Genomic DNA, 27,277 nt, shown 5'->3' with positions numbered 1-27,277 from the left:
TCCGTCATTATTTTCTAACTTTAGTCATTAATGATTTACCACTAATTTGCAAGAAAAAACACAATTTTATGAAAAATGGACCAAACATAAGAGACAAAAATCTGGACTGCAGAAGTCTGTACAGTTGAGAGGCATGGGTTTTGTCACCAGTATTAGAGCAGTCCAGCATGTGCTTAATGGGTATGCATGTCAGCCAAGCAGTTTGAATAACTGTGTGGTAAGAAGGGCAGTACATGTTTTATAATACTTATTTATTATACCATGAAATTTCTAGCTGTAGAAATTCCAAGCTGCTCCACTGCAATTTATGTATCGCATGTTATCTGTATGCTGTAATTATATAGTATTTATAGAGTTTTATCTAACCTGACTATATTTTTCTGTTTAAGTTAGAGGTGTTCTGGGTCTTTGTGTGATTTTTGCCTATTGGAAGTTGCAGAAAGAAGTTAAGAAGCAATTTGGATCATCTGTAGCAACACTTTTAAATTTGACAACTGTCTCACAATTCCATCTTCTGTTTTATTGTACACGGACACTTCCAAATGTGTTGGCACTTCCTTTTGGTAGGTATAAGTTTCTTATTTATATTTCTTGCATATTTAGACAGTGTATGTAAATTTACTGGAGACAGACTTTTTTTCTTCTGTAATACTATGGCTGTGGCACTATGATGTCTGTTTATTGTTTAATAAGTAATTTCTAGCATATTTAGACAGAGTATGTAAATTTACTGGAGATAGACTTTTTGCTTTCATAATACTATGGCTGTGGCACAATGATGTCTGTTTATTGTTTAATAAGTAAGTAAGTAGACGGATCCACAATGAACCCTTTTAGGCCTATGCTTGGGGCTTAAGATGCAAGTCAATGTGTACAGTACAGCAGGTGAGATAAAGCACACAGTATTTGTCTATGAAATATTTGCACAAGTCACTAATGACATAGAATTATGGCATTTGAAATAAGTAGTATGCTCATGTATACTTGCAATTATGTTAGAAGCACTACAGGGTTTAGTAGTGAGTATTAAATGTTATTTTTTTATTTATTTAACATTTGTTGACCAGGAAAGTCCAACTAGGACAGGGTCTATTTTCATCGGAGGTCCAGGGAGAAACACTCCAGATGCATGTCTTTGGAAGTGTGGGAGTAAACCCAGCCGAACACGGGGAGGACTTGCAGACTCTGCACAGATGGCATCCCAGCTGAGAATCAAACCTGAGAACCTCTTGCTGTGAGGTGACAACGGTAACTGCTGCACCACTGCACCAAACTAACTAAAACCCAAAAAGGGCACACACTAATAACGAAAAAAATAAATAAAAACAGTACAAACTTAAAAAAACGCTTTATTACTACTGGAATAGTGGATTCTTTCGAGAAACTAAGCACTTTCACCAATCTCTTTGGCTTCATCAGAGTTAATGAGAGCAAGCCACAACACCAAATAAATATACATTTAAATTCACCATCAGCCAATCATTGTCCCACTATCCAATTCCCAATTTACAATTTGCATAAATAATTCATGAATGACATCCTTACACCCTCCCTAAAATATTTAAATCAACATTCATCCAAATACTATGTTTCCATACATATATAAAAAAACATAAACATATAAAACACATTAAAATTACTACTAAACTAATATATGTTACACTATATTTAATTAATTCTTAGTTTATTGCACAGTCCCTAAATACGTTCCACTTTTTGTTTTAGGATAGGCATAATAGATATATTATCATTAAGACCTGGGGGTGTAGTGGCATTTAACCTTACCTGCCAACTATATTCCTTTTCTTCCACCCTCAGTCTGTAATTTCCACCTCTATCACTGGGACTAATTTTATCTATCACAAAAAAGATGATTTTTTTAAAATTCTGACAAACTTTACTATGAGAATAAAAGGCATTATGTTCATCTTTCCTCTTTATTGCTCTAATATTTTAAATATTAATTAATAATTAATATATATATATTAATTATATATATAATATTTAATAATTAATTAAATATTAAATAATAGAAGAAGTTATCAGGGACCTGGGGACCCAGGTTGATAGTAGTCTGTCATTCGACATCCATGTAGCTAAAGTAGTTAGGAAGACCTTCTACATTGCCCACCTTATCATGAAGGGATTCTCATCTAGATCAAGGGAGGTCATAGTCTCCCTATACTCATCACTCATCAGACCAATGATTGAGTACAATGCCCCATTCGGAATGTATCTGACCCGACACTTGCAGCAGCTGGAGGGGCCACAAAAGTTCCTCACCAAAAGGATAAAGGGTCTCAAACATCTGTCCTATGCTGCCCGACTGAAAGAACTCCAGCTCTATTCAGTCGCTTACCGCTTGCTCAGAGGTGACCTTTGCCTAACATACAAGGCCATGTCAAACCCAGATTTGATGAATATGCTTCACCTCAAAAAATCTAGATCCGTCAGAGCCACAAGGGCGGAGACTTAAACCTCGACACGGCTATTAATAGGACGTGCTGGAGGGATAGATTCATCACCCAAAGACTCCCTATGCTGTGGAATAAAATCCCGGTATATGTGAGGCAGAGCACCTCGCTGGCCTTGTTCAAGAGAAATCTTGACCAATGGATGGGAGATCGCAGATATACCCCAGGGATTACCTCAGTGTCACTGCTCAAAAGAGGCACAGCAAAATAATGGGTATAGTTCCCCATACTAAAGGGGTGGCGTAAGCCACAAAACTATGGGCTAGGCTTGTAAATGCCCTCGGGCAGATAGCCTAGTATGAACCTATGAACCTATGAAACCTATATGTTCTGATATTCTATCCTTTAATCTTCGGACTGTTTTGCCCATGTAGAAGCCTGAACATACTGTACATGTTGTGATGTATACCACCATTGTTGTATTACAGCAGCATCTACCTGGGCAAGCTATCATCCTCTCATATCCTTGGACAGAAACATAGGGCCCATCATTAATACATTTACAATTCCTGCATATCCCACATTTATACATCAGTGATCTTTGTTTTTGTTTCTTTGGTCTTTCTAAAATATTTATATATTTCTCCATACTAAATACTACTTTTTTGGAACATACTTAACTTCTTTTTGTTTTCCTTAGAGATACACAAAAGCCATATTCTATTAATTATCTCTATAATGTCAGGCGCTTGATTATTATACCTCAAAATAAGTGACTCACTTTCTGACTTTTGTTTTTGTCCCTGTCCTTTAAACTCTTGTCCCCAAAGGATAGGTGAAAACCTTGTATTTCTTTTACTTAATACATCATTACGTGTAGGGTGACAACGGTAACTGCTGCACCACTGCATCGCCCGATAAATGTTGCATAAATTTAGTTGAAAATAATGCCATGAGCCTGTTCAGAAGTAGACTGCATGCGTTAGCAATCAAATGTACCAAATTAAACTGAAAGAAGTGTACTTTTAAGGTTAAGTCGTATAGCTGAAGAGTAGGAGAAAAAGCAGACGACAGAATAGCCAAATTACTACCGACCAACAATCATAGGACTGGATTACACTGATATCACAAGTATAGAGGTACAGGCATAGTTACAGACTTTTTGATGGACACTTTGTGAAGGTTAACATTAAAATGACAATGAGGGGAATAGTTTGTGAGAGAGAAAAAGTCAGAAACAGTCATCAACTCAAATGACCCAACACAGCTGCAGAACTCAGGCTATGGTGTACACATTAATGAACTGGTTCTAGAGAGTGTATGCTGTAAAACATAGAGTTGTGCTAAACACAAATATCATTAAAGTGACAGCAGAGGAAGAATGTTTCAGGATTTGACTTGATAATCAGCAGGCACAGTACAACTCAGTAACAGAAACTAATTCCTTCTGTAGAAATCCATGAAATGGTATGTATGGAATATGCTATAAAAGTAGATTCTCCCCTAAAAATAATTGGTTATTAATTAACTGCTAACCAAATATCACTGAGAATTAAGAAAACAAAATAACTGTAAGATTATATGTTGTCCTTGGTAGTCATAAATGTCTCATCTGCAGACATGCTGAATTAGATTAGACTTGAAGTCTACCCTGGTTTGTTCTGTATCTGATTTCTTGGAGAAGTGCATTTCCTGGTGAAGACAGTAAGAGATGCAGTCAGTTTGTTACCCATTTTGAGGTAGAGTTGGCAGATCCTAGATTATGAGTTGTAGGTGTGGTCGGACAACAGCAAAGAAAGTTTGAAAGAGAGTATAGTGACAACACAATTAGCACTGTTTTTGGTTATGTTTAACGTAGTACAGTGAAGCTAAAAGTAGCAGGCAGTGAATGTGTTGTCTGTGATAATGGCCTTTGTGAGACTTCAGGATATAACAATGAAGTACATGATATAAAGTCCCTTTTGAAAAACTGTTAAGACTTAAATTGAAATAATGGGTTTTATATCTGTCAACAGCTCTCGCAGACAGTAGTGAAGAAGTACAGATGGGAATTAGCTGGCCATTCAGTGACAACTACATTAAGTATTGGTCATCTCTGCTTTTAGAGAAAAAGAGCCTGTTTGATTATTTGAATTCATTAAGGATATACAAGGACTACTAAATTTATTTCTAGGGTCCTGTTTGCGAAAAAGTCATGTAAGCAAACTTTCCATGAGGTACGGTTTGATTCAGTTTTACTGATTTTCACCTATCAGATTCTCCAAATTTGTATTTGCTGAGTAAAACATGCATAGTTTTGCCTGTAAGTATATGGATAATACATAATCTAGAGAGGTTTCTATGTGCATTGTCAGTGCTAAATCTGATAATGATTTATATGCTGTGTGAAAAACTTGTCATTTGCATGACATAGTATGTAGCCAGCATTGGTGCTTTGGATAAATATTTCACTTTGCAAGAATATTCCTTTCTAATTATAGACTTTGGTTGATGTGCGAAAGTTATTAGTTCTTTAGTTCTGTGGTGCAAGTTGTTTGAAGTCCGTGGCATGTGACTTCAGAGTGAGCATGCTACCATGAATAAATTTAAATATTTGAAACCTTCTTTATGTAGAGCATGCCAGCTGTTGTCAGAGACCCAGTTCCTTCTCAGAATAGTTGAGCAGAGGTATTGTTAAAATCCTGCAGAAGAACACAATATACTGTCAGCTTAGAAAGAACACATTGTAAACTGAAAGCATTTGTTAAGGTCCGATGCATGTGTGTCTATCAGTCTGTCTATATATAGAAAAAGCATTTTTTTATTCTGCAGGGTGTGACTTTAGGTCATACATTTGTAGAGTTAGCAGTTGTTATATGCATGGCAGTCTTGAAGCCCGATTAAGGTATGATATTATTGATTATCCTTTGGAATTGCTTTAGGACCTACCCAACACATAGGGACAGGATTTACAAGAGAAAGAAAACAGTGCATCTTTGTAATCATAAATGGGTTATTTACATTTGTAAGTGTCATAACAGTTGTATTTTCAGGCAGCTGTTACAGTACGAAGACAAATGATGTGAATGTCATTTTTTTGCAGGCACACTTTAACAAAACATCAGCAAGTTTAAGGAGTTCCCTGTGAGAGTTAAGACAGAAAATCACAGCAGCAGCCTAAATGAACAATGAGCGCAGCTGAGGAAGAATACATAAGAGATCAGATGGTGCAAAAAATTCAGGGCATGCTAAGCTGGTGTAGTAACAGCTAATAAATCAGGTTAATAAACATTCCAAGGTATTGTGTAAGTGGCAAGGTATCTTTCTAAACATGGATGTACAAACAAAAATGATTACAGAGAAAGGGTAATGTATGCAAACACCATTTTGCTAAACAGGTTTAAAGGACAACTATGCCATAAGCACATCATTTTATTTCTCCAAATGTAATGATCTGCACGTCACTTCATATTTAAAAAAACATGACTTAGCAGTTTCCTCCTTTCTGTGACATTTGTATCATAGTTAACTTCATCAGTGTTCACCATGCTGGGGCTAAAAAACACATAGAACAAAGTATATGTAGTTATTTTTTGTTGGGTCATAAAGATATTCAGGCCCTGAGGAATCACAGCTCCACTTTCATTTACAACTTCATTCTTTCCTTCTCTGCAGCCATAAATATGCTCTAAGATTTACGTGTCTCTACAATAATGTTTAATTTAAACATGAGTTTAACATCTGGGGATATGTTCATAGGTGTTTACTAGGCTAATGACCACAAGAGCCTTTTTAAGCCCAGCCATGCATCCCAAATCTCTGACAATATTCTTGATAAGTGTAAGCAGGGGCTTCGGAGATGAACCATTTACAGAGTGCCTGTGTCCATTAGAGACATAGGTCCCAAACCAGGGATGAATTTTCTGTTCCCCATTCAGTTGTCTAAGTTACACTTGAATTGGTTTAGGTAGGATCTCTGCTTCTCATGGATGGGGAGCCTGTTCCAAAGAAGGGGTAGTCTTTGGGATACATACCTGTTTCTAGAGCAGGTCCTATTTATATCACAGGCAAAGTTTTAAGTCTTTAGAATGGGTAATTCTGATACTGTTTGTTTTGTGGATATGTAGGGTCTGACAATGCCCTGTGTGCCAGGCATAGAGTTCCCCTCAACAGCCTGTATTAGACAGAATACAGGGATAAAGCCTTGAGGCGGTCTGCATAGGACATGTTAATTACGCCCTGTATTCTTTTAGTGAGTAACCTCTGTGGATGTTCAGTTGTTGGATATGCCTGATTAGGTACATACTAAAGGGGGCATTGTATTCAATGACATGTCTATTGAATGCCGAATACAGTGGAGCAATGACTTCCTTGGACCTAGATGACATGCCTTTGTTTATAAGTTGCACAATATAGCATGATTCCCTCACTATTGTAGACACATGATGGTCAAAGACTAGATTATTCTGTGTGTGTCTACCCAAATCCCTGACTGCTGGGTCAGCTCTTATAGATGTGTTGTCAATTTGATAGTTACTAGAGGTGGATGACTTCCTCAAGGACACTATTTTGCATTTCTTGTTATTTACTTTTAGTTCATGCTTCTGACACCAGTTATTTGCCTGTGTCAGCCCTTCCTGGAGAACATTGGTGTTGGCGGGGGATTCAGTCACAGCTGGTAAGTTGCAATCTTCTGCAAATATAGTCAGATAGAGGCCATAGACATTGGCCTTCACTTCAGAGAAGTAAATGCCAAAAAGGAGCGGTCCTAGGACCAGTCCTTGAGGGACTCCACTTGTGACTGGCCTATTTATAGAGGTGGATTTCCCAATTCTAACTTCATGAGTCTTGCCTGCGAGTTAGTTGGCTATCCATCGGGTGACATACGGGTGTGTACCTAACCTCTTGAATTTGTCAACAATGCCCGAGTGGGGTATTGTGTTAAATGCCTTGGCCAGGTCAAGGTAGGCAGTGTGAACCACAAAATCAAATTCATAGGTTCATAGGATGTTACTAATCTGTTGACTCGAGGGTCTTCACAAGCCTAACCATTAAATCCCAGTACAGTACTATGTGAGACATTGTCTGTGCCCAAGGTGTTTCTAGCAAGGACTACCCATGTCCAGAAGAGAAGCTGGGGTAATCCCTGGCAGAAATTTACAGTTTCACATCCAGTCATCCAGGTTGCACTTAAACATGGTCATGGAGGTGCTCTGTTTGATGTGGATTGGAAGCCTATTCCAGAGGAGCGGCAACCTCTGAGAGATGTGTCTGTCTCTCTAGCAGGTCCTGTTTACGTCACAAGCTAGATTGAGGTCCCTGGAACGGGTGACTCTAATCCCATTTGACTTACAGATGTGCAGCATTTCCATCAGATATAGCCCTGTAAACCAGACATAAGTCACTTCTAAATCGTCTGTACGCTACTGAGTACAGTGACACCTGTACTCAGTAACAGTAATGGTTGTAGACAACATCATGTCATAGGTTTGTGAGTAAGTCACTCTTAGGAAGAGGCGCACAAAAGCAATTGTTATATAAAGTTTTATATCAAATAAGACAGTTCACTTGATGCCAAGTGACTGTAAGCACATAAAGATATTTTTGTGAGGACTAAACTTGCATTTCAAATTGTGTATTTTACTGGGCACACTCTTAGGGATATTTTGATTTATTTGTACTCAGGATTCATAACATTTACTGTAAAACTGCTGCCAGAAGAAGACATAGGAATAGAATGAACAGTTGTCCTGGCAGGATGAGGCACATTCATCTTTTTGATATGAATTGCCATTTACAATTGACTATTGAGGTTTTCTAAGTTAAGAAATATAATACACTGACTGACAGAAGGAAGCTGGAGGGGCAGGAGTGCTTGGGACAAGACCTGAAACTCAACATTGCATTTTTAAAATAGCTGTATTATCTCAGCTGTATGTTTACATCTCAACAAGCACATTTTTAAAAATGTGTACAGATAGGTAGGAAAACTAATATGTAAGAGTTGCAACAAACCAATCACTGACACTCTTACTGTCAATTCTCAAATGCATCAGTGTGTCTCATTACTTCCATTCTAAATTAAATGAAATTTGATCCGATAGGAGATACTAGGATATTATAACCTCATCAGCTGTGCCTGTGCATTGCATTATGTGCCTGAAGCAGCTACCAAGGAAAAAAACAGCATGTCATCATGTTAGCCTGCATGAGGACATTTTGTATTAGAAAAAATAAATAAAATAAAACGAAACTAATAGCAAGTAGTTATCATAGTACTGTCAGGTTTGGACTGTGTAGAAATGCATAACAATATAAATATAGATAGTATTTTTGTTTCTGCCCATAACTGTACAATGCAGAACTTCTTTGGTCTTCTTGATGCTATTGAAATTCATCCTATCAAATTTTGATCTGCAAGTCCAGTGATTCAAACACCGCACTCACTGAAGATTGCAGTATTCAAAATTTAATAACACTGCAACATTTTACCTAAATGCAAAGTTTTGAAGTTACTGAAGGCTTCTTTGTAATTCTTCTGCATATAACTTAGGGCTGAATATACAATCCTCTGGATTTACGAAGCCCGTTGTAGCGTGCAGGAATAGTTTAAAAGCTATTTTCAGCAATATGGCCGACGTGCGATCCAGAAACGAGCTCCCGGGATGTGCACATGACCTCTTAGGCTAATCCTACATGGATCGAGCTCCTGTATGCAAATTACCCTTATTTGCAGGTGAAAACTATGCAAATGAGGGTAATTTGTGATCCAGGAAGGAGGCAGCAGTCAGTGCAGGACGAGTGCAGTCTGCAGAAATGTACTCGGTTAGTAACCGAGTACATTTCTGCAAACTACAAAATGAAGCTATGACAGCACCAAATAAAGGCTGCATATCATTGTTGAAGCATGCCAGTGGCCAAGTAGAAGGCCATTGGCATTGCAAAATGTGTTAAAAATAAAAAAGCAACTTTTAATTTACTTTCGCCGATCTTACCTGTTTAAGCATAGGGCAGCGGCACGCAAACAGGATCGGGGGAAAATAATAAAACAAACCTAAAATAAGCATTCTAACTAAAAGCAGTATTCAGCCATGCAAGTCAATGGCAGGCATAAGACAACCTGGCCAGTGCGTAATGGTTGCTAAGGGGGGAGGCTCAGTGTGGGTTATGTAACTATGCATTAGCAGGCAATCCTATGCAAATGAGGGGAAGGATAGTGAATCCCAGATTTCCCCAGGGTGTGAGGCAGATCCCAAGAGTGTAAGAGTAGAAATAGCTGGGTGCAAGACTAGGAGATAGGTGACATCATGGGGGGGTGTCAGGCATACTGTAAGTGGATTGGAGCCCTGTGGCCCGGGGACTTGCTCCTAGCTTAGCGCAGCTAAGCCAGAGGTGTGTCCAAACAGCCTAGCACTCCTTACAAAGTGTAAGCGGGTGTGCGTGCTGCGCACCGGGTTTCACAGAAAGAAAAAGGAAGTTAAACCAGGAAATAGCAGATCTGTGCACATTTGAGCACTCTGTTTGAGCAGAGTGCACACAGGCTTAAACAGGGAGGCAATGGGAAGGGAAAACAGCAGTAGGAAGGTAATCAAGGAGAACTAGCTGAGCTGCCAGGTGAAATGTATCAGAATCAGCTAATTACACAGGCAGCAGACCAGCACAGCCCAGAACACCACTATAAACCAAGCAAACACCTTCCCCCTGGTTTTTTCACACTCTACACCACCAGTGTTTACAAATGGGGAAATTTTAAAAAACAAGCCTACAAAATGAGAAGGGCTGCAGCAGGCAACATAGAACAACAATATGTGCAAGAGGCTGAGGGTGGTGAGGATGTGAATGCTGTTGAACAACCCACAGTGAGGAGACAGAGAAGAGTGTACAGACCCAGGGTAACCTACCAGGGGCTACATGAGCTGGAGATAGTGGAGCGCCATAGGGTGTACAGAGACCTCCTACAGCAAATCGTTGAGCTGTGCAGGCCACACCTGACACACCACACTGGCCTAGGGGAACCCATCCCAGTGGATACCAAAGTATGTGTAGGCCTAGGTATACTAGCCACAGGTACCTCCCAAACCACAACTGGGGATATCATGGGCATCTCACAGGCATCAGCATCCAGAGTATTCCACCAGTTCCTGGATGCCATGTCAGCACATGCCAGTGAGCACGTATATTTCCTCAATACAAGTGAGATGTTGACCAGCAATATGCTTCTCTTCCACCAAATAGCAAACTACCGTGTGGTAGTGGGTGCTATAGACTGCACGCATTTACGCATCAAAGCACCACCCGGTGAGCAGGGTAGGGCCTACATCAACCGCAGGGGCATCCCCTCCATCAACTGCCAGGTCATATGTGATGCCCAGGGCATTATACTGAATGTGTGTGCTGGCTGATCTTGAAGCTATGATGATTCACACATATGGCAACTGATGCAGCTGTACCACAGATTTGCCGATGTGGACATCCCCTATGGTCACCTAGTGGGGGATGCTGGGTACCCACTGGAGCCGTGGCTGATGACACCCATCAGAAATGCACACACACCTGAACAACAACGCCATAATCAGGCACACGCACAGGCCAGACATATAATAGAGCATGTGTGTGGGATGCTCAGGTCACGGTTCCGGTGCCTGGACACATCCGGTGGAGCCCTGCAGTATTCACCAGCTACATGTACCCAGATTGTTATGGTATTTGCTATGCTACACAATATGATCCTGCGGAAACAGCTGCAGCAGGAACAGCATGGGGCAGGGCCACACAGCCCCCCACCAATACCAAGGCCCATACAGGCACAGAGTGACTCGGAGGAGGAACAACCTGAGCCTGCCCCAGTAGGCAGAAGGGGCTGTGCCCAGTATGCCCTGGCCTTGGCAAAGAGGCAACGCATAGCATATGCACTGACACAGTAGGGGCCCAGGGAAAGACACCTCTCTCTGACTCGCACAGACAGTAAAAGGGATGCCAAACATGACACTACCTGTGCCCAACCATGTATAGGGAGTGTACTGTGTGCATCCGACATATGTAGCCCTCCAGCACCATACTCAAGTCCGGCACACCCTCAAGGTAAGTCAATCAACCTATCAATTGCCTAATGGAGTAGAATGTGTTTTTACCTGTAGCTATGGTATGGATGTGAACATGCAGGGAATTGGGTGGCTGAATGTCAAGGCAGCAGACAGTGGACAGCCATAGTGGCATCATGACATCTGTAACACATACTGGAGTCACCATAGTAGCCAGTACTGCACAGGGTGACAAAACCCACTGCAGGAAATGGCCTGAGCGATGTGGGTGTCCATAAGAGCCACACATGCCAGTCAGGAAGGTTCAAATACCCAACAACAGTCTCAGCCAGCAGGACAGGTGAAGACTAACACAAACAAATGCTGTACTATGGCTTCGGAATATGCCCTATGGGTAACACCCCCCCAGGCCTGCACAGACAGACCACAGCAGGCCAAGTTGTTGGATGTAAGTTGTGAAGGTTAGGACGTCAGAAACTAATATGTAGGTAAACAAACCTAGGATCTGTAGTACACTGGTAAGCCTCTAGCCAGCAGGATAGGTAAGACTACAGACTGAAATGGAGTACCTGACATACCAGTACAGTCCTAGCAAATGTGTACGTGTCAGGTGCACCCCCCCCATCCAAAGTACACTTATAGTAACAGTCAGATGTGCCCCCCCCCCACTCCTGTGTAGAACAGTAGAAAAAGTCAGGTGCCCCCCCCCCCTGCTATGCAGAAATGTAGGAACAGTCAATGGCAAATGACCGATGGATACCCTGCAGACACAGCATGCTACCTGTCAGTGTACAACACAAAGGACAGCACCTCAGTACAAACTACCTGGACGTGATCCACACATGCAACACAGATGGCCACACTGGGCATGCTCACACACACACAGGAATGAAGGCAATGTCAGTCAGCAACATACTGAGAGGTAATTCTTGGCATGCTCACACACTTAATCACGTGAAGGCCATGTCTGCAAACACCAGTGGACCAGACATATCTGGAAGGCGCAGTTCTCAGTGCAGACACATGTCAATATGCACCACTCCTGCCTTGCACTCACAGTGGATAGGAATGCAGACAAATATGTAAGGACAACACACTATAATAAGCCACAGGTACACGGGCATAAATGTGTGAAAGAGGGTGACCGTGACAAGGAGCCATGCAGGCCTGTCCCAACCGGCACACAGCCAAAGGGCCCCCAACACATGAGGTGCGGATGTAACCCACTGCGGATACTAGCCACCAGTACCTGTCAGCATGACAGACTCTGTGGTGCACGTGCCATCTGTGCAACAAGTCTGTACAAGGAAGTAGCCATCTAGTAGCTGTATACACGTACCTGTGACATATGACCCCGTGTGTGCCCGCATGTGGCATATCAACCCCTACATGAATGCGGTATGGCCCATGCTCACACGGCCCTCCCCATAGCAGTAGTATGACAAGCCTGCTGAGGTCAACCAATGTGAATTACACCTTTGGGAGAGCTATAGCTCAGTAATATGCATGGCACGTCCCATAACTGCGTACTGCTGTAGTGATAGACTAGTTAGGTAGTATTACTAACCCCAGACCTGTCAATTGTGTGAGTGTGTGTTTGTGTGCGTGCCTGCCTGTCTGTCTCTGAATGTGTAGAGAGAAATGCTTGTTAGGCTACTCACACTCTGTACAATACATATATTCAACTTCGGCAAGGCTGCTGATGTCACTCACTTAGAAATACACCTCTGGAAAAGTGATAGCCCAGTAATCGCCATAACTCGTTCTGTAACTGCGTACTGCTGTAGTGTGATAAACCAGTTAGGTAGGTGTTTGAACCCCAAACCTGGCAACTGTGTGTGTTTGTCTGTGAATCTCTGTGTGTGTGTGTGTGTGTGTGTGTGTGTGTGTGTGTGTGTGTGTGTGTGTGTGTGTGTGTGTGTGTCTGACTGAGTAGAGAGCAATGCTTTTTAGGCTACTCACACTCCGTACTATACAAATACTCTACTTTGGCAAGGCTGCTGATGTCACTCGCCTAGAAGTACATCTCTGGGAAAGTGATAACCCAGTAATCGCTGTAGCGCATTCTGTAACTGCATACTGCTGTAGTGTGATAAACTAGTTAGGTAGGTGTTCGAACCCCAGACCTGGCAACTGTGTGTGTTTGTGTGTGAATCTGTGTGTGTGTGTGTGTGTGTGTGTGTGTGTGTGTGTGTGTGTGTGTGTGTGTGTGTGTGTGTGTGTGTGTGTCTGACTGAGTAGAGAGTAATGCATTTTAGGCTACTCACACTCCATACAATACAAATACTCTACTTTGGCAAGGCTGCTGCTGTCACTCACCTAAAAGTATACTTCTGGGAAAGTGATAGCCCAGTAATCGCCGTAGCGCGTTCTGTAACTGCATACTGCTGTAGTGTGGTTTAGAATGGTGGTAGTGTTCCATCTCCATCCATGGCAGCTCTGGATGTTTTGTGTGTGTTTCAGTGTCTGTGTATGGAGCAATGCATTGTAGGCTACTCACTCACAGTACATTACAAATGCCCTACTTTGGTAGTCCTGCTGATGTCATTAATTGTGAAATACACCTTAGGGGAGGATGTACTTCAGTAATGTCCGTGGCGCGTACTATAACTGCGTAGTGCTGTAGTGTAGTAAACTAGTTAGGTAGGGGTTCTACTCCCAGGCATGACAGGTGTGTGTGTGTGTGGGTGTGTGTGTGTGTGTGTGTGTGTGTGTGTGTGTGTGTGTGTGTGTGTGTGTGTGTGTGTGTGTGTGTTTGTAACTCGTATCCTGTGTAGAGGTGGTTGTGAGTGTGTGACACTTGTGGGCAATGTGGAGGGGTTTTGCTAATTTCATTTATGGTGGCCCTACTATATATCACAATGTTAACCATACAGGGATAACAGATGTAAATAGCTAAAGCCATACCCATACATGTGACATCAAGACCAGCCAATCACAGTTAGCAGCCCCACTGTGCCTTCACATGTGACTCACAAAGGACATACCATGCCTGACAACATGCCCTGTATGGACAGGACAGATGACACTGACATCAGGGAATGCTGTTAGCATGCTATCAATGTAGGTGCAGGGTAAACCTGCTAACCATTACCAGTCCCTGCCACAGGTGGGCAAGACTGCATATCTGATGATAACCTGTGTTCACAGCATGGGCCAGACACCCCAGGTATAGTTCCATATGTCACTGTACATGCATGTGGGCGGTGTGCACATCCTAGACACTATCCAAGTCATGGACTGGGAAACACATACATAGCAAGTGATGCACAGCATTGGCCACACACAATAGTCTCCCAGGTGACTGGATAAGGGATGCAATACCCACCTGTTTGGGCAAATGCAGAAGCTACAGGCCTGTGCCACAATGCAGACCATTGTCATGTAGCCTGATGCCAAGGTATACCCATCACCTACCCTTGCATAGCCTGCTGGCTCTGTTGGCCACCGCACACCCATGCAGACATGCACTCTTGCATGTCCAAACTGGCACCCTGTGTGTTTGTGTTTGTGTGTTGTATGGTGCATATGTCCACATCCACACCCATTACTCCCCCCAGGGCACAGTGAAGCATGCTGCCTGATGTCTGACACCCCCTCATACTCACTGCCCATACGACCTCCATATGACCCGTGTGGTGCATGTGTTCCCTGCACATTGATGTGTTGTGGCAATCCCACTAGTGACGAGTTGCACTCCTGGCCCTGCCAAGTGTGTGCGTCCCTGTGTGAGTGTGCCTATGTTGATGCTGGCACCTGTTTAGGCAGACAGGCATGTGTACATCACCTACTGTATATCTGCCGTATCCCTGTTGCAGATGTCACTCACCATCACATATATGTTCTGAGTGCTCCCCACCAAATAACCCATGTGGCGCATCCAATAACAGCATCGAACTGTGATAGCACTACATAGCTGTTGGGGGTTCGATACCCTGTGCTGGTAGGTGTGTGACGCAAACATGCATCAATTTTACCCTTCCACCCCTCCCTGACATGTATTCGCCTCTGTCTACCTCCCCCACTCCCTCTCTGATGGATGTGGAGGCCCACATCTGCTTTGCTTAGGCAGCAGCATGTGTATTTTAAGTGATGCTCATGATCAGCTGATGGCCTCTGCACGAATTGCAGCCCTCCCCTAGCTGATTGCATGTGGAGCAGCTGTGGTAACATTCCCATAGCCAATTGCATAGAAATGCACTCCAATATCTGGGAACATCCTGGTGGTGTTGGCCCTTGTCTGTCACTGTGAGCAGGAGCTAGAACTGTCGTTTGGCAAACAGCATCTCAGATGGGTTGGGGATTTACCTCTAGCAACATACACTGTGGAAAGAGGGCAACAAACAGGAGGGGGATGTGCCTGACCTGACTACAAGACTGTAAGTGCTGCTATACTGCATATGGAGTAATGCTGGTTTAACTGTATTTGTCTGGATATGCCTGTCGTACATGTCGCAATGCCTGCCATGTCAGTACCATGTATATGGGGAATCCCCATCTGCAGGGTCATCTGCAGACTGGGCAGTGATGTGCCTTTGGTTGCACGTGTTAGCCATGATGCATCTATCTGTGGAATGCAGAAGGTAGTGTGAGGATTGCAGTCTGTTGATGGTGAAGGCTGTGACAGTTACTGACTACATATTCCTCATTGGACATATGTTGCAACAAACCCCGTTACAATGGTAGATTTATGAGGGTATCACAGCAACATGTCTATACTGGCCCTGTGTATGTGCTGTCAGCCACACCTCTGTCAACCTTTGTACATATGTTGTGCATGAAGTGGTGCATATGTGCTGTACACCGTAAATAGTGTCATCATATCGTATAACAAGCCAGTGATATATCAGATTGCTGCACATGTCATGTACAGTAGGGGTTACATTTCATGCCATAACCTGGACATTCTGTGGATGTTTGTACAGTACTGAGGTCTGTGTAGTGATGGTGAATGTCAGCAGTGTGTGTATTATTAATATGTACTGTGGCCTATGTACAGACTGTGGTAGATGTCATTGTTCTAGCTCCCCTTCTATCTGGTGTTACATGCTGCCCCACTGTATGGTACCGTTTTACCGTACATGTTTGTAGGGCCATACACACACATGCCCCATACCATAGACAGCCATCAGACCAAACTGTGTAGCAGCCCAGTATATGGAGGGCCATTCTGTGAGTGGCACAGAATCCCAATGACAGTAGCAAATGTTTATTAATATACCTGCTATATATACCTGGATGGAGGATTGTGTAGGGCAGATAGTCCATATACTGTACTATTATGTTAGCATACCATATGTGGCTGTGGCTGTGTTCACATTGGTTGTGGTTATGCACTGTCACACAGTTGTATCCTACCCTGTGCTGTGACATGGCTGTCGAGCCTGCTATATATACAGGTACTGTACGATGATAACCTTAGAATGTCTGTCAGTAGCCAATGGCACACATGTTATGAGATGTCACCTTCCACACACACCGTGTCTGTGAAAACAATCCCAATGACAGTAACAAATGTTTATTAATATACCTGCTATACATACCTGACATCTCCTTGCACTATGACATTGGGACTATAGGGGCTGGGGTAGGGCTCCACTCCATGTCCAGGACATATGGTGGAACTGTTTAGACATGTACTTATCCAGATAGCCATATATATCTGAGTACACATGTGTAGTACTTCCAATTGCCACTGTCATGGCAACCACCCACTATGAATCCCTACATCATGTGGGTGTATTCCCTGTACGATGGACAACCTTCCTGTGTGTGGGCATCAATGTTACAGACAGCAGGTAGCAATACCTCTTACAGGAGAACCTGCACACTCAGGGCAGCCACATATATGTAGGAGGATCAGGACATACAGACAGACTGTGAGTAGAGTGGTGTAATGCTTTGCATAGTACTGGTGTTACAGGGTGTGTGTGTGTGTGTGTGTGTGTGTGTGTGTGTGTGTGTGTGTGTGTGTGTGTGTGTGTGTGTATACATACTAGTTTACCTTGGACTGCAGTCTGTCTGCATAGCTCACTACTGTGGGCCTATCCTCTAGCTGGACAAAGGTGTGCCTCTCATGTTGTCTGTCCACCACACAGGTCCTGTGTCGGATATTACACTGGCAGTGTGTGTGTTGTATGCTAGCAGTACATGACTATATCCATTTGTGTCCCTGATGTCTAATTCCTGCATAAGGGTATTTTGCAACACATCCTGTAACACCAGCATGTTCCAGGGTATGTAACTGCAATATTGCGAGTATGGCCCTGTGTTCCTGCCTTTGTCCTCCACATATATGGCAGGCTTTGTCCAGCTGTGTTACGGTTAGGGGTTGTTAGGTAATGGCCTATCATTAATTACTGCTACCATTCCTACTATCATCCCAGTCATAACGTGGACTGGTCAGGGTCCATACATGTGACAGATACATTGACATTACCACAAGTAATGAATGTCCTCCTAGGGCTTGACTACAGGGTGTAATTGGAGGCTGCTGAACTACATCTGATATTGTTGATTGTTACTTATCGTGCAGGCAAATACTTTGTCTACTGTTGTACGAACTAAAGGCCTTGGCCTGGACAACATAGTATGTTATATATCCGCACTGTCTGCATCTACTGTTTTGTGTGGGCCTTGCATCCATCACTGGTTATATACATCAACGTCTATGTGCTGTCAGTAATGGCAGACATTATTGTATGGTACAGAAATAAAGGTTGTCTGTATATACATACCTGTGTGTCGTGTCATGTCCTTTGAATTGCGAGTGGGTATATGTGTAATGTAAGTATCCCCTTTGTGGGGCTGGTTGCCACACTACACATGTCACAGGTACCAGTTACAGGGCTTGTGGCTGGGGAAATACATTGCACCTAGTACGTCCACACTACTTATACATATGTATGGCTACTAATACCCTTTGTCTGTGTATATGTGCATGTACCCATATATCTTAGCTATATATGTATATATATATATATCTGTGCATACATATATATATATATATATATATATCTAGATATCTGCACGTGATTGTCAATGTATAGATGTGTGTGCATATCTATACTGTTGTAATGTGTACCCCTTCAACATTGTACTTTCCCTGCGGTACAATGGCTTATCTGTATGATATGTTACAGATATTGCCCTGACATGTACAGATGACTTGGATTACTGTTGGAGCATTGTAGATGTGTTGTGGTGGGTCCTGCCGTCAAGTACTGCATGTGCTGGATATTGGATTGCACAGCATATCCATTGGGGCGGGGGGGGGTTACATAGCAGTAATTACCAGGTGTCCCTCATATGTGTCCCCACCCCCATTAACTGTGCTCATGGTCTGTTATGTAGTACGGAGTGGGCCAGGAGTCTGTTCCCATGTGGAAATCATATACACGTCTAGCTGTATATACATATACATACATATGTATACACAAATATATATATATATATATGTATGTATATCTGTATAATTATATATGTGAAACCCCCATATATAGAGGGCTAGAAGTGGCCATTGATATAGCTCTAGCTATGTATATGTATTCCTATAGATATATATATATATATATGTGTGTATGTATGTATGTATATATATATATATATATATATATATATATATATATATATATATATATAGATATATATATACACTGAACATATTTATCTATCTATGTACAATTGCTGTTATATGGTTATTTGTGAGTCATACATACACACACACACATATATACATATATATATATATATATATATATATATATATATATATATATATACCTATAGCTGTCTATCTGTCTACATTTACAGATGTATATCTGTCCATATGTCCATGCATGTTCGGCCTATATGTGTGGCTTGTACCTCATTCTCTTGGCAATTGACATGGATGACCTTAGGACTGAGGTCAGTCATTCGTGCCGACACGTATGTGTTTCAGACTTATCATCTCCTTCAATATATTCAGTATATGTTTTCTACTATATATTACTGTGTAACTTGCAACATTTTAAGTGTAGTAGAGCAAGATATGACAGATATCCCTATATGTACCCACAGTATGGCGCACTATGTCCAGGATCCATGCATTAAGAGGTTGTGTGGTGTGATATTACTACATTTCCTGTGCTGTTGACTGATTGTGCTGGATAATATGTATGTGAAATAAGTGGGTATGTACATCTGCCATGGTTTACTGGTAAATCATGTAGTGTATGATGTGCAGGGTCCCGGGTTTGGGCCTTGCAGAGGCTGTATATTTTGTTTCATGGCAGAACACCGGCTGTCGGATACAGAGTGAGTTACAGACATTTGAGCGGTTGTACGTGGGTGTGCGCAGAACTAAGCAATGCTAACCTCTGGTTGCGTTTCCTTGCACTCAGCTAGCATCTACTTAGCTCAATCTATGTAGGCAATGCTTACCCCTGCACAAATACACGTACACACGCTTACAACTGCTTATCCATGCGTACTACTGCTGTTATGCATTTACGCCTGCTTACTAGTGCCTTAGTCATTATGACACTTCACATGTGCATTTAAGGCAGTACTCTTGTGCAAATATAAATGTTATTTGGTAGGTTGTACAGCACAACGATGTTACCATACGGATTTCACATGGAAAATAGGATGTACTGCAGTGGGACTCGACCCAGGAATGATTGAGCGTTAGGCAGATGCTCTTCCCACTACACTATTGCTGTTCTGCTTCATTTGCATATGTCTACCATAATGACATACCCTTCCACCGGCCCCCGAGCTCCACATACACAGCATCCATCCATTCCCCAGTTGCTAGCCCTGCCATACCACACCTCCACACATTTCCCTCTCTGCACGTCTCGGTACTCCTCCAGTATACTGTCCCAACCCAAGCGTCTGTAGGCTATTCATCCTTTTAGTCCACGTAAATACCAGCCTTCCTTTGATCCTTCTCCGATACTGGTGGTGACATTCATGTGACCCACAACTGTTGGTTCATCCCACCAGGGACAGACCTGTTGTTGTGTCAAGAGTAGACCTAGCTGGTCTACAGTGTTTCTCCCACTGGTAGCATCCTGCCAGGGTTATGTGTAGCAGCGGTTTGCTCATACACTTGGCTAACCTCATCTCCTGATTCCAAGGAACCAACGCCCCAGGTGTGAGATACTGTGCATGAAGCACGCTCACACGACCCCATGATGTGCACCATATATCATTATTCCCTTCGGTATTACGCAGGACTACTGTTCTCACAGTATGAGTGGACAGGCACTGTTCTGTGATGCACATAGACTGCTCATAATACTGTGGTTGAGCAATGGACACGTGTGCTGGTATTAATCTACACACTTATATACATTACCTACACTGTTGGATGATGTAACACCCTTGGTTTCCAGAACAAATACAAGGAAACAAATGCCCAAAAATAGAAAGGCTTTGTTGCAAAACGTAAAAAGTTTTATTCCAAAGTAATGAAACAAAGCTGAAAGCATCCAAACGTTTTAGAAGACAAGCGCTTTCGCCTGGGCCATTCCAGGCTTTATCAAGTCATAAACAAGTAAGCATCATATTGTCAGCTGTTTAAATAGCCCTCATAAATCAGTCACGTGCTAAATTAAACAAAAGTTAATTGCATACACTTTCCAAAGCTGAGTTGTAAAAAATCAATGGTCTGGTGCAAATCACACTTACTTTTACATTGAATAGTGTAAAACAAACTGTTCTTTCATGCAAAGTGTGAACATTTCAAGTAAAAACCTTAGTAATGATGAGATTTAAAAACTGATAAAAAGGCACATTCAAAGTGCCTGCTTCATAATATAAGTGCTTGGAAACATGCCTAGATAAATGCAATTCACCAATAAAATTAATAAAAAAGTGAAAAATTTTTTAAGAATTCAATGTAGGACAGAATACAAATTAATGTGTAATAGTTTAAAGCCTAGCTCTCCTAAGTTTAAGTACTGAACTAATGCTAATTGTACCATTCAAACCTGGAGCTTTGCTTGCATCAAGCCTAAGCTGCCAGATCAACTCTTCTAAAACGTTTGGATGCTTTCAGCTTTGTTTCGTTACTTTGGAATAAAACTTTTTACGTTTTGCAACAAAGCCTTTCTATTTTTGGGCATTTGTTTCCTTGTATTTGTTCTGGAAACCAAGGGTGTTACATCAATTTACTTGAACTATTGTCTCTGCCGACGGTCTTGGAGTTTTTTTCTGGCAGTTTGTTGCTTTTTTTATTTCCTACACTGTTGGATGACTGTGCTGGATGATGTGTTTGTGATCACAGCAGCTGAATGTGTATCCGCCATGGCTTAGTGGAACTCATGTCAACTCTAGTGTGCAGGGTCGGGGGTTTGCAACCTGGCAGTGCAGATTATTTTGTTAATGGCCACTACAACTGCTGTTGGCTACAGAGTGACTAAGGCTCTGTAGAACATTTGTAGGCGGGTATGCACTGGTTTGCACGAAGCACAGCATTGCTGACCTCTGGTTGTGGCATCTTGCACTGAGTTAACCTCTACACTACTTCACCAGTGTGGTAATCGCATACCGGCGGCCAAACAGGCTTACACCCACTTCCTCCCGCATACAGACACGCAACTTTGTGTATTTAGTTCACATTTGTCAACCAGGACAATCCGACTGTATGCTTGTTCATTGTCAGCGGTGGCCGGGGAGTAGAGCTCCACATTGACCCCAGCTACTTATTCCAATTAATACTGAGGTGTTCACATTCATAGAGGGTAACAGACGTAACATAGCTATGTCCCCCATTCTTCATGCTTAGTTTACATTAACATGTCAGTATTATCTATGCTTAGGTCACGTTTACATGTCTGGTATGACTGTTGACAAAGGTCAGTTTAAGGTGAAGTTGGATTCTTGTTTAACAGGTCTGGATGGGTTACATGCAGGTATTCAGGGTAGGTGTAGTTATTCCATACCTGTGTGGTAGAGTAGAGGGGAATAGTTAAGGAGTAGGTAGGTAGTGGGGTTGACACTGTAACTGTATAGTAGCCTGCAGGTATAATTGGATGGGGAGCAATAGGAAAAGTTTGTCGGATGTTGGGATTTGTATGCGAGGCAGGACAAGAGGTGTCGGGTTCACTAGTTGATGTAGTGGTATAGAGTGTGAGTTGGGGGGAGGGTTCACAAGGTGGTGAGCCTGTGCTGATCCAAGTGTGCTTGTGGTGTTCCTTCATGTGTTATGTACATGTGTCCTGTGGGACAGCTGTGATACTACATGTGAGTTGGGGTTCCAGATACTGGCAATATACTGGGGGAAGAGGGTGTCATCTACGTGTAACCGTAAACATTAATAGAAATGGAACAGGGGCTGATAGGTACGTGGTGTGCATGGGGCACAAAGGGGGGAGTTAGTAGGGGAATTATCCAGGGATGTGCAGGACAGCTGCAGGGAAGATCCACAGCTGGCCATGTTGTCTACGACAACACCTGTGCATATACACTGCATTTAGTGTTTGCATTGGAGACACACACCCCTGGGTGGGGGTGAGGACCACAATAATACCCTGTGATGCCAATTAGATTGGCTTACATGCCTACAGTGGGGTGTTGCCACCATGTATTCGTAGGTGTTGTGTAGTGGGTTATGCAACAACACATATGATTATACCATACTTTGCCATGTAAACTGGACTGTGCTGCGGTGGGACCCATATCGAGAATGGCTGCCCGTTAGGCGAAAGCATACTTGTCGACTGTACAGTTTCCGCAGACAGTCCAGAGTTTGCTTCATAATTTTGGTGTGTTCCTCTTACAATCTGCACCTGTCTGGCAAATACCTGGGAACTGGAGTCATTAAATACAGACAAGTATTTGGGTTTAAGACTCCACATCCTTCAGATGAGTCCTGCTAATGCATAACCTATTATTCTATCAGCATTCTAAGGTTGTAAGTGGAATATTTAATTTCTGTCCCTATTTGTCCCCCCAATGATTTAGGTTCTGTCTAGAGGTTTTGCTCCTAGAGGTTGAGAGGTATGGGTGGAAGCTCTGCCCAATTTGCAATATTACTTACATCCCCGGGACGGTCCGAATACAACTGCGCCAGCCAACACCTGCACACCTAGGCCCATAATTGCATACCCATAGTTCCCCCACCTGCCCCTCCTCTACAGCACTCATCCTTACTGTGGGTGCAGGTGGGTTCTAACCACACCACTGCACACTGCCCACTCTCCATGTCTCGGGACCCATGTCGTACGTTGTATCGGCCCATGGGTCATCAGGCTTGCCCAACCTACTGGTTCGTGTATGTACATGGCCTGGTTAGATAAATCATTACAGGGACTGACTCCGATCATCTTCAATTTTTGGGGTGTCCCACAAGGGACATTGATGTCTTTGTTTCAAGACTAGACTGGTGGGTCTCTCCCACTGGTAGTATCCTGCCTGTAGTCTGGGAAGCAGTGGTTTGTTTACTTGTATCGTGTGTTTGTATGTTTCACCTATCTGGCTGGGGGGGGGGGGGTTGATGCTACATGTTACACGTTTGTTGATCGGACCCCTCACCCCCATTAGCACGACCTGTGAACATATGTAGTTTTTAACTGCTGTATCATATTTTAGCTATATATATGTGTATGTTTACACACATATATACATATATATTTCTACATATATATATATATATATATATATATATATATATATATATATATATATATATATGTATGTATGTATAATTCTGTATATGTAGGCATGCATATATATCTATATCTATATATATATATATATATATATATATATATATATATATATGTATATATATATATATATATGTATGTATATATATATATATATATTGCTGTATATATAACGACATATGGATGTATGGGTGTCTGCATATGTATATATCTATATGTGGGTTTTTAGTTATATTCTGTCTCTGTATGTATACATTTATACTACTGAGATGGGAGGTATAACTCCATGTAGGTATGGGTATATACACAAACACACACACACCTCTTCATTTTTACATCTACATCTGGTTATTCCATTTTTTGCCATGTACAATAGACTGTGCTGCAGTGGGACTTGTAGCGGGAATGGCTGCCTGTCGGGCGGCGGCCCTGGCCAATGCCCACTATTGCTTACATCCCTGGGGTGGTCCACATAGAACCACTCCAGCCAACACCTGCACAGCTAGACCCATAATTTCATACCCATAGTTCCCAAACTCACATCCTCTTCGGCACTCTTCCTTACTCCGGCTGCAGGTCGGGTCTGGCCACACCAGTACACTCTACCCTCTCCCCACTTCTTGTGACCCATCACGTATGTTTGTCTTGCCCCATGGATCATCAGGCTTCCCCTACCTTGTAAACCTGGAACATGCATGGCCTGATGTTGGACATCGGTGTAATGGCAGGAAGCCCGAAAATCACTGAATTTTTGGGTGTCCCACAAGGAACATACATGTCTTTGTTTCAAGATTAGACTTGGCGGGTCTCTCCCACTGGTAGTATCCTGCCTGTAGTCCGGGAAGCAGTGGATTGTTTACTTTTATTGTGTGTCTGTATGTTTCACCGGTCTAGCTGTTGGGGGGGGGGGGGTTGATGCTACGTGTTACACGTTTGTTGATTGGACCCCTCACCTCCAATTGCACGGCCTGTGAACATATGTAATTCATAATTGCTGTATCATATCCTAGCTATATATATATGTGTGTATATTTAAACACACATGCACACACACACACACACACACATATATATATATATATATGTATATATATTTATATAACTATATACATATATATCTGTATATGTATGCAAACATATATATATTTATATATTGCTGTATATATATATATATATATATATGTCTAACGACATATGGATGTATGGGTGTCTGCATATGTATATATCTATATGTGGGTATTTATATGTATTCTGTCTCTGTATGTATACATTTGTACTACGGAGAGGGAGAGGTATATCTCCATGTCGCTATGGGTAGATATACACACACATACCTCGACATATGTACATCTACATCTGGTTATTCCATTCTTTACCATGTAAAATAGAGTTTGCTGCAGTGGGACTCGTAGTGAATGTGGCTACTCGTTGGGTGGCACCTCTGCCCAATGAGCACTATTGCTTACATCCCTAGGGCTGTCTATATATACCCACTCTAGCAAACACCTGCACGCCTAGACCCATAATTAGCTACACATAGTTCCCCCACCCGCACCTCCTCTACAGCACTCATCCTTACTCTGGGTGCAGGTTGGTTCTAAACATACCACTACACACTCTCCACTCTCCACTCTCCACTTCACGGGACCCATCTCGTATGTTGTTTCGACCCATGGTCATCAGGCTTTCCCACCCTTGTATTCCGGGTATGTACACACCCCACCTTGATAGGTCATCATACAGGCTTCCTCCCATAATATGACAGTTTTTGGGGTGTCCCGCGTAGGACGCTCCTGTCTCTTTTCCAAGATTAGATTTCACGGGTCCACTGTGCCCCCCCCCCCTGGTTTTATCCTGCCTGTGGTCTGAGGAGCAGTGGACTGTTTACATTGTTTTTGGGTTTGTTTGTATGTTTCTTCTGTCCGGCTGGGGGGAGGGTCATGCTATGTGTTACACGTTTCTTGCTTGGGCCCCTCACCTCCATTGGCATGGCCTGTGATCATATGTCATTCTTAGGTGCTGTATCTTATCATAGGTATATATCTGTATATATCTGCACACACACGCACACATATATATATATATATATATATATATCTGCATACATATATATATATATATATATATATATATATATCTGCATACATATATATATATATTGCTGTATATATGTCTAACAACATGTAGATGTATGGGTGTCTGCACATGTATATCTGTATTTGTGGGTATTTATTTATATGTCTATCTATGTATGTATGCATTTAGAGAGGGGAGGTATATATCTGTTTAGTTATGGGTATTCATACGAACACATACACCTCTAATTCTTTAGCTACATATCCGGTAATGTTGACTGGTTTTGCTGGGTACTGTGTTTCGTGTGCATACTGGCCATCTTTGTATGCCCCGTATGCTTTGCCATACCTACGACTGACTCCATTTGTGTACACAGACCCACGCGTGACACCAGCCGTTTCATACGGTGCGCTTAAGGCACTTTCAAGCAGTTGTGAGTGGATTTCCGCAGAGGTTAGCACTGCTGACTTTCGGTCACAGTGTGTTACACGCAGTTAGCGTCTCTTTTGCTTGATCTGTGTTGGAGGTGCTTCACCCCACCCATGCACACTTGTACACGCTTACTATTGCTTACATTTGCTTACGTCTGCTTATCTGTGCTTACGCCTGCTTATTGCTGACTTATTCATTCTGGTAATGACTCTTCACGTGTGCATTTCATGCAGTACTCCAGTTCACATTTAATTGTTATTTGGTAGGTTCTACAGCAATAAAATGTACATAATTGTTCGTATACAGATTACAATTGGAAAATGGTATGTGCTGCAGTGGGACTCTAGCCGGGAATGCCTCCTGCTTAGGCGGATGCTGTGATCACTACACTATTGCTGTGCTGCTTCATTTGCTATACCTTCCTTGTTATCCTCTTCAGCCTTTCATGCTGCTTTACCCATAGCTATGCAATGGGCAGACCCGCGCACCTATGGTTAGCTGTACTCGGAGTTTTAAAAACATTACTACAAGGGTTTCTTCATGTTTTCTTTCAGTGTACTGTTGCTGTTGAACACATGCAGACTGTTGGTGGGGGTATGCGGACACTTATGTGCGGTCTCGCTCTTTGTACACATTTTTCTATTCTACTTTGCAGGGCTCTGTTTATTCTGAGAGC

The 27,277-nt window shown here is 42.3% G+C and overlaps 1 protein-coding gene across 1 annotated transcript in view; it reads left to right on the top strand.

Annotated features, from left to right (window-relative positions):
* LOC122798217 (dol-P-Man:Man(7)GlcNAc(2)-PP-Dol alpha-1,6-mannosyltransferase-like) overlaps window positions 1-5,607 on the top strand; it is an 81,191-nt gene extending 75,584 nt beyond the window's left edge. Inside the window, exons 3-4 of the mRNA XM_044066984.1 lie at window positions 390-563; window positions 5,497-5,607. Of these exons, the coding sequence (XP_043922919.1) occupies window positions 390-563; window positions 5,497-5,507 (185 nt within the window). The 3' untranslated portion in view covers window positions 5,508-5,607. The remainder of the gene's footprint in view (window positions 1-389; window positions 564-5,496) is intronic.
* The last annotated feature ends 21,670 nt before the right edge of the window (window positions 5,608-27,277 follow it).

This window comes from Protopterus annectens, chromosome 3.part1 (genome assembly GCF_019279795.1).
Source record: "Protopterus annectens isolate FY-2018-M chromosome 3.part1, PAN1.0, whole genome shotgun sequence".
In the NCBI taxonomy this organism is placed as follows: Eukaryota; Metazoa; Chordata; order Ceratodontiformes; family Protopteridae; genus Protopterus; species Protopterus annectens.
This window is presented reverse-complemented; position numbering and strand designations above follow the sequence as displayed.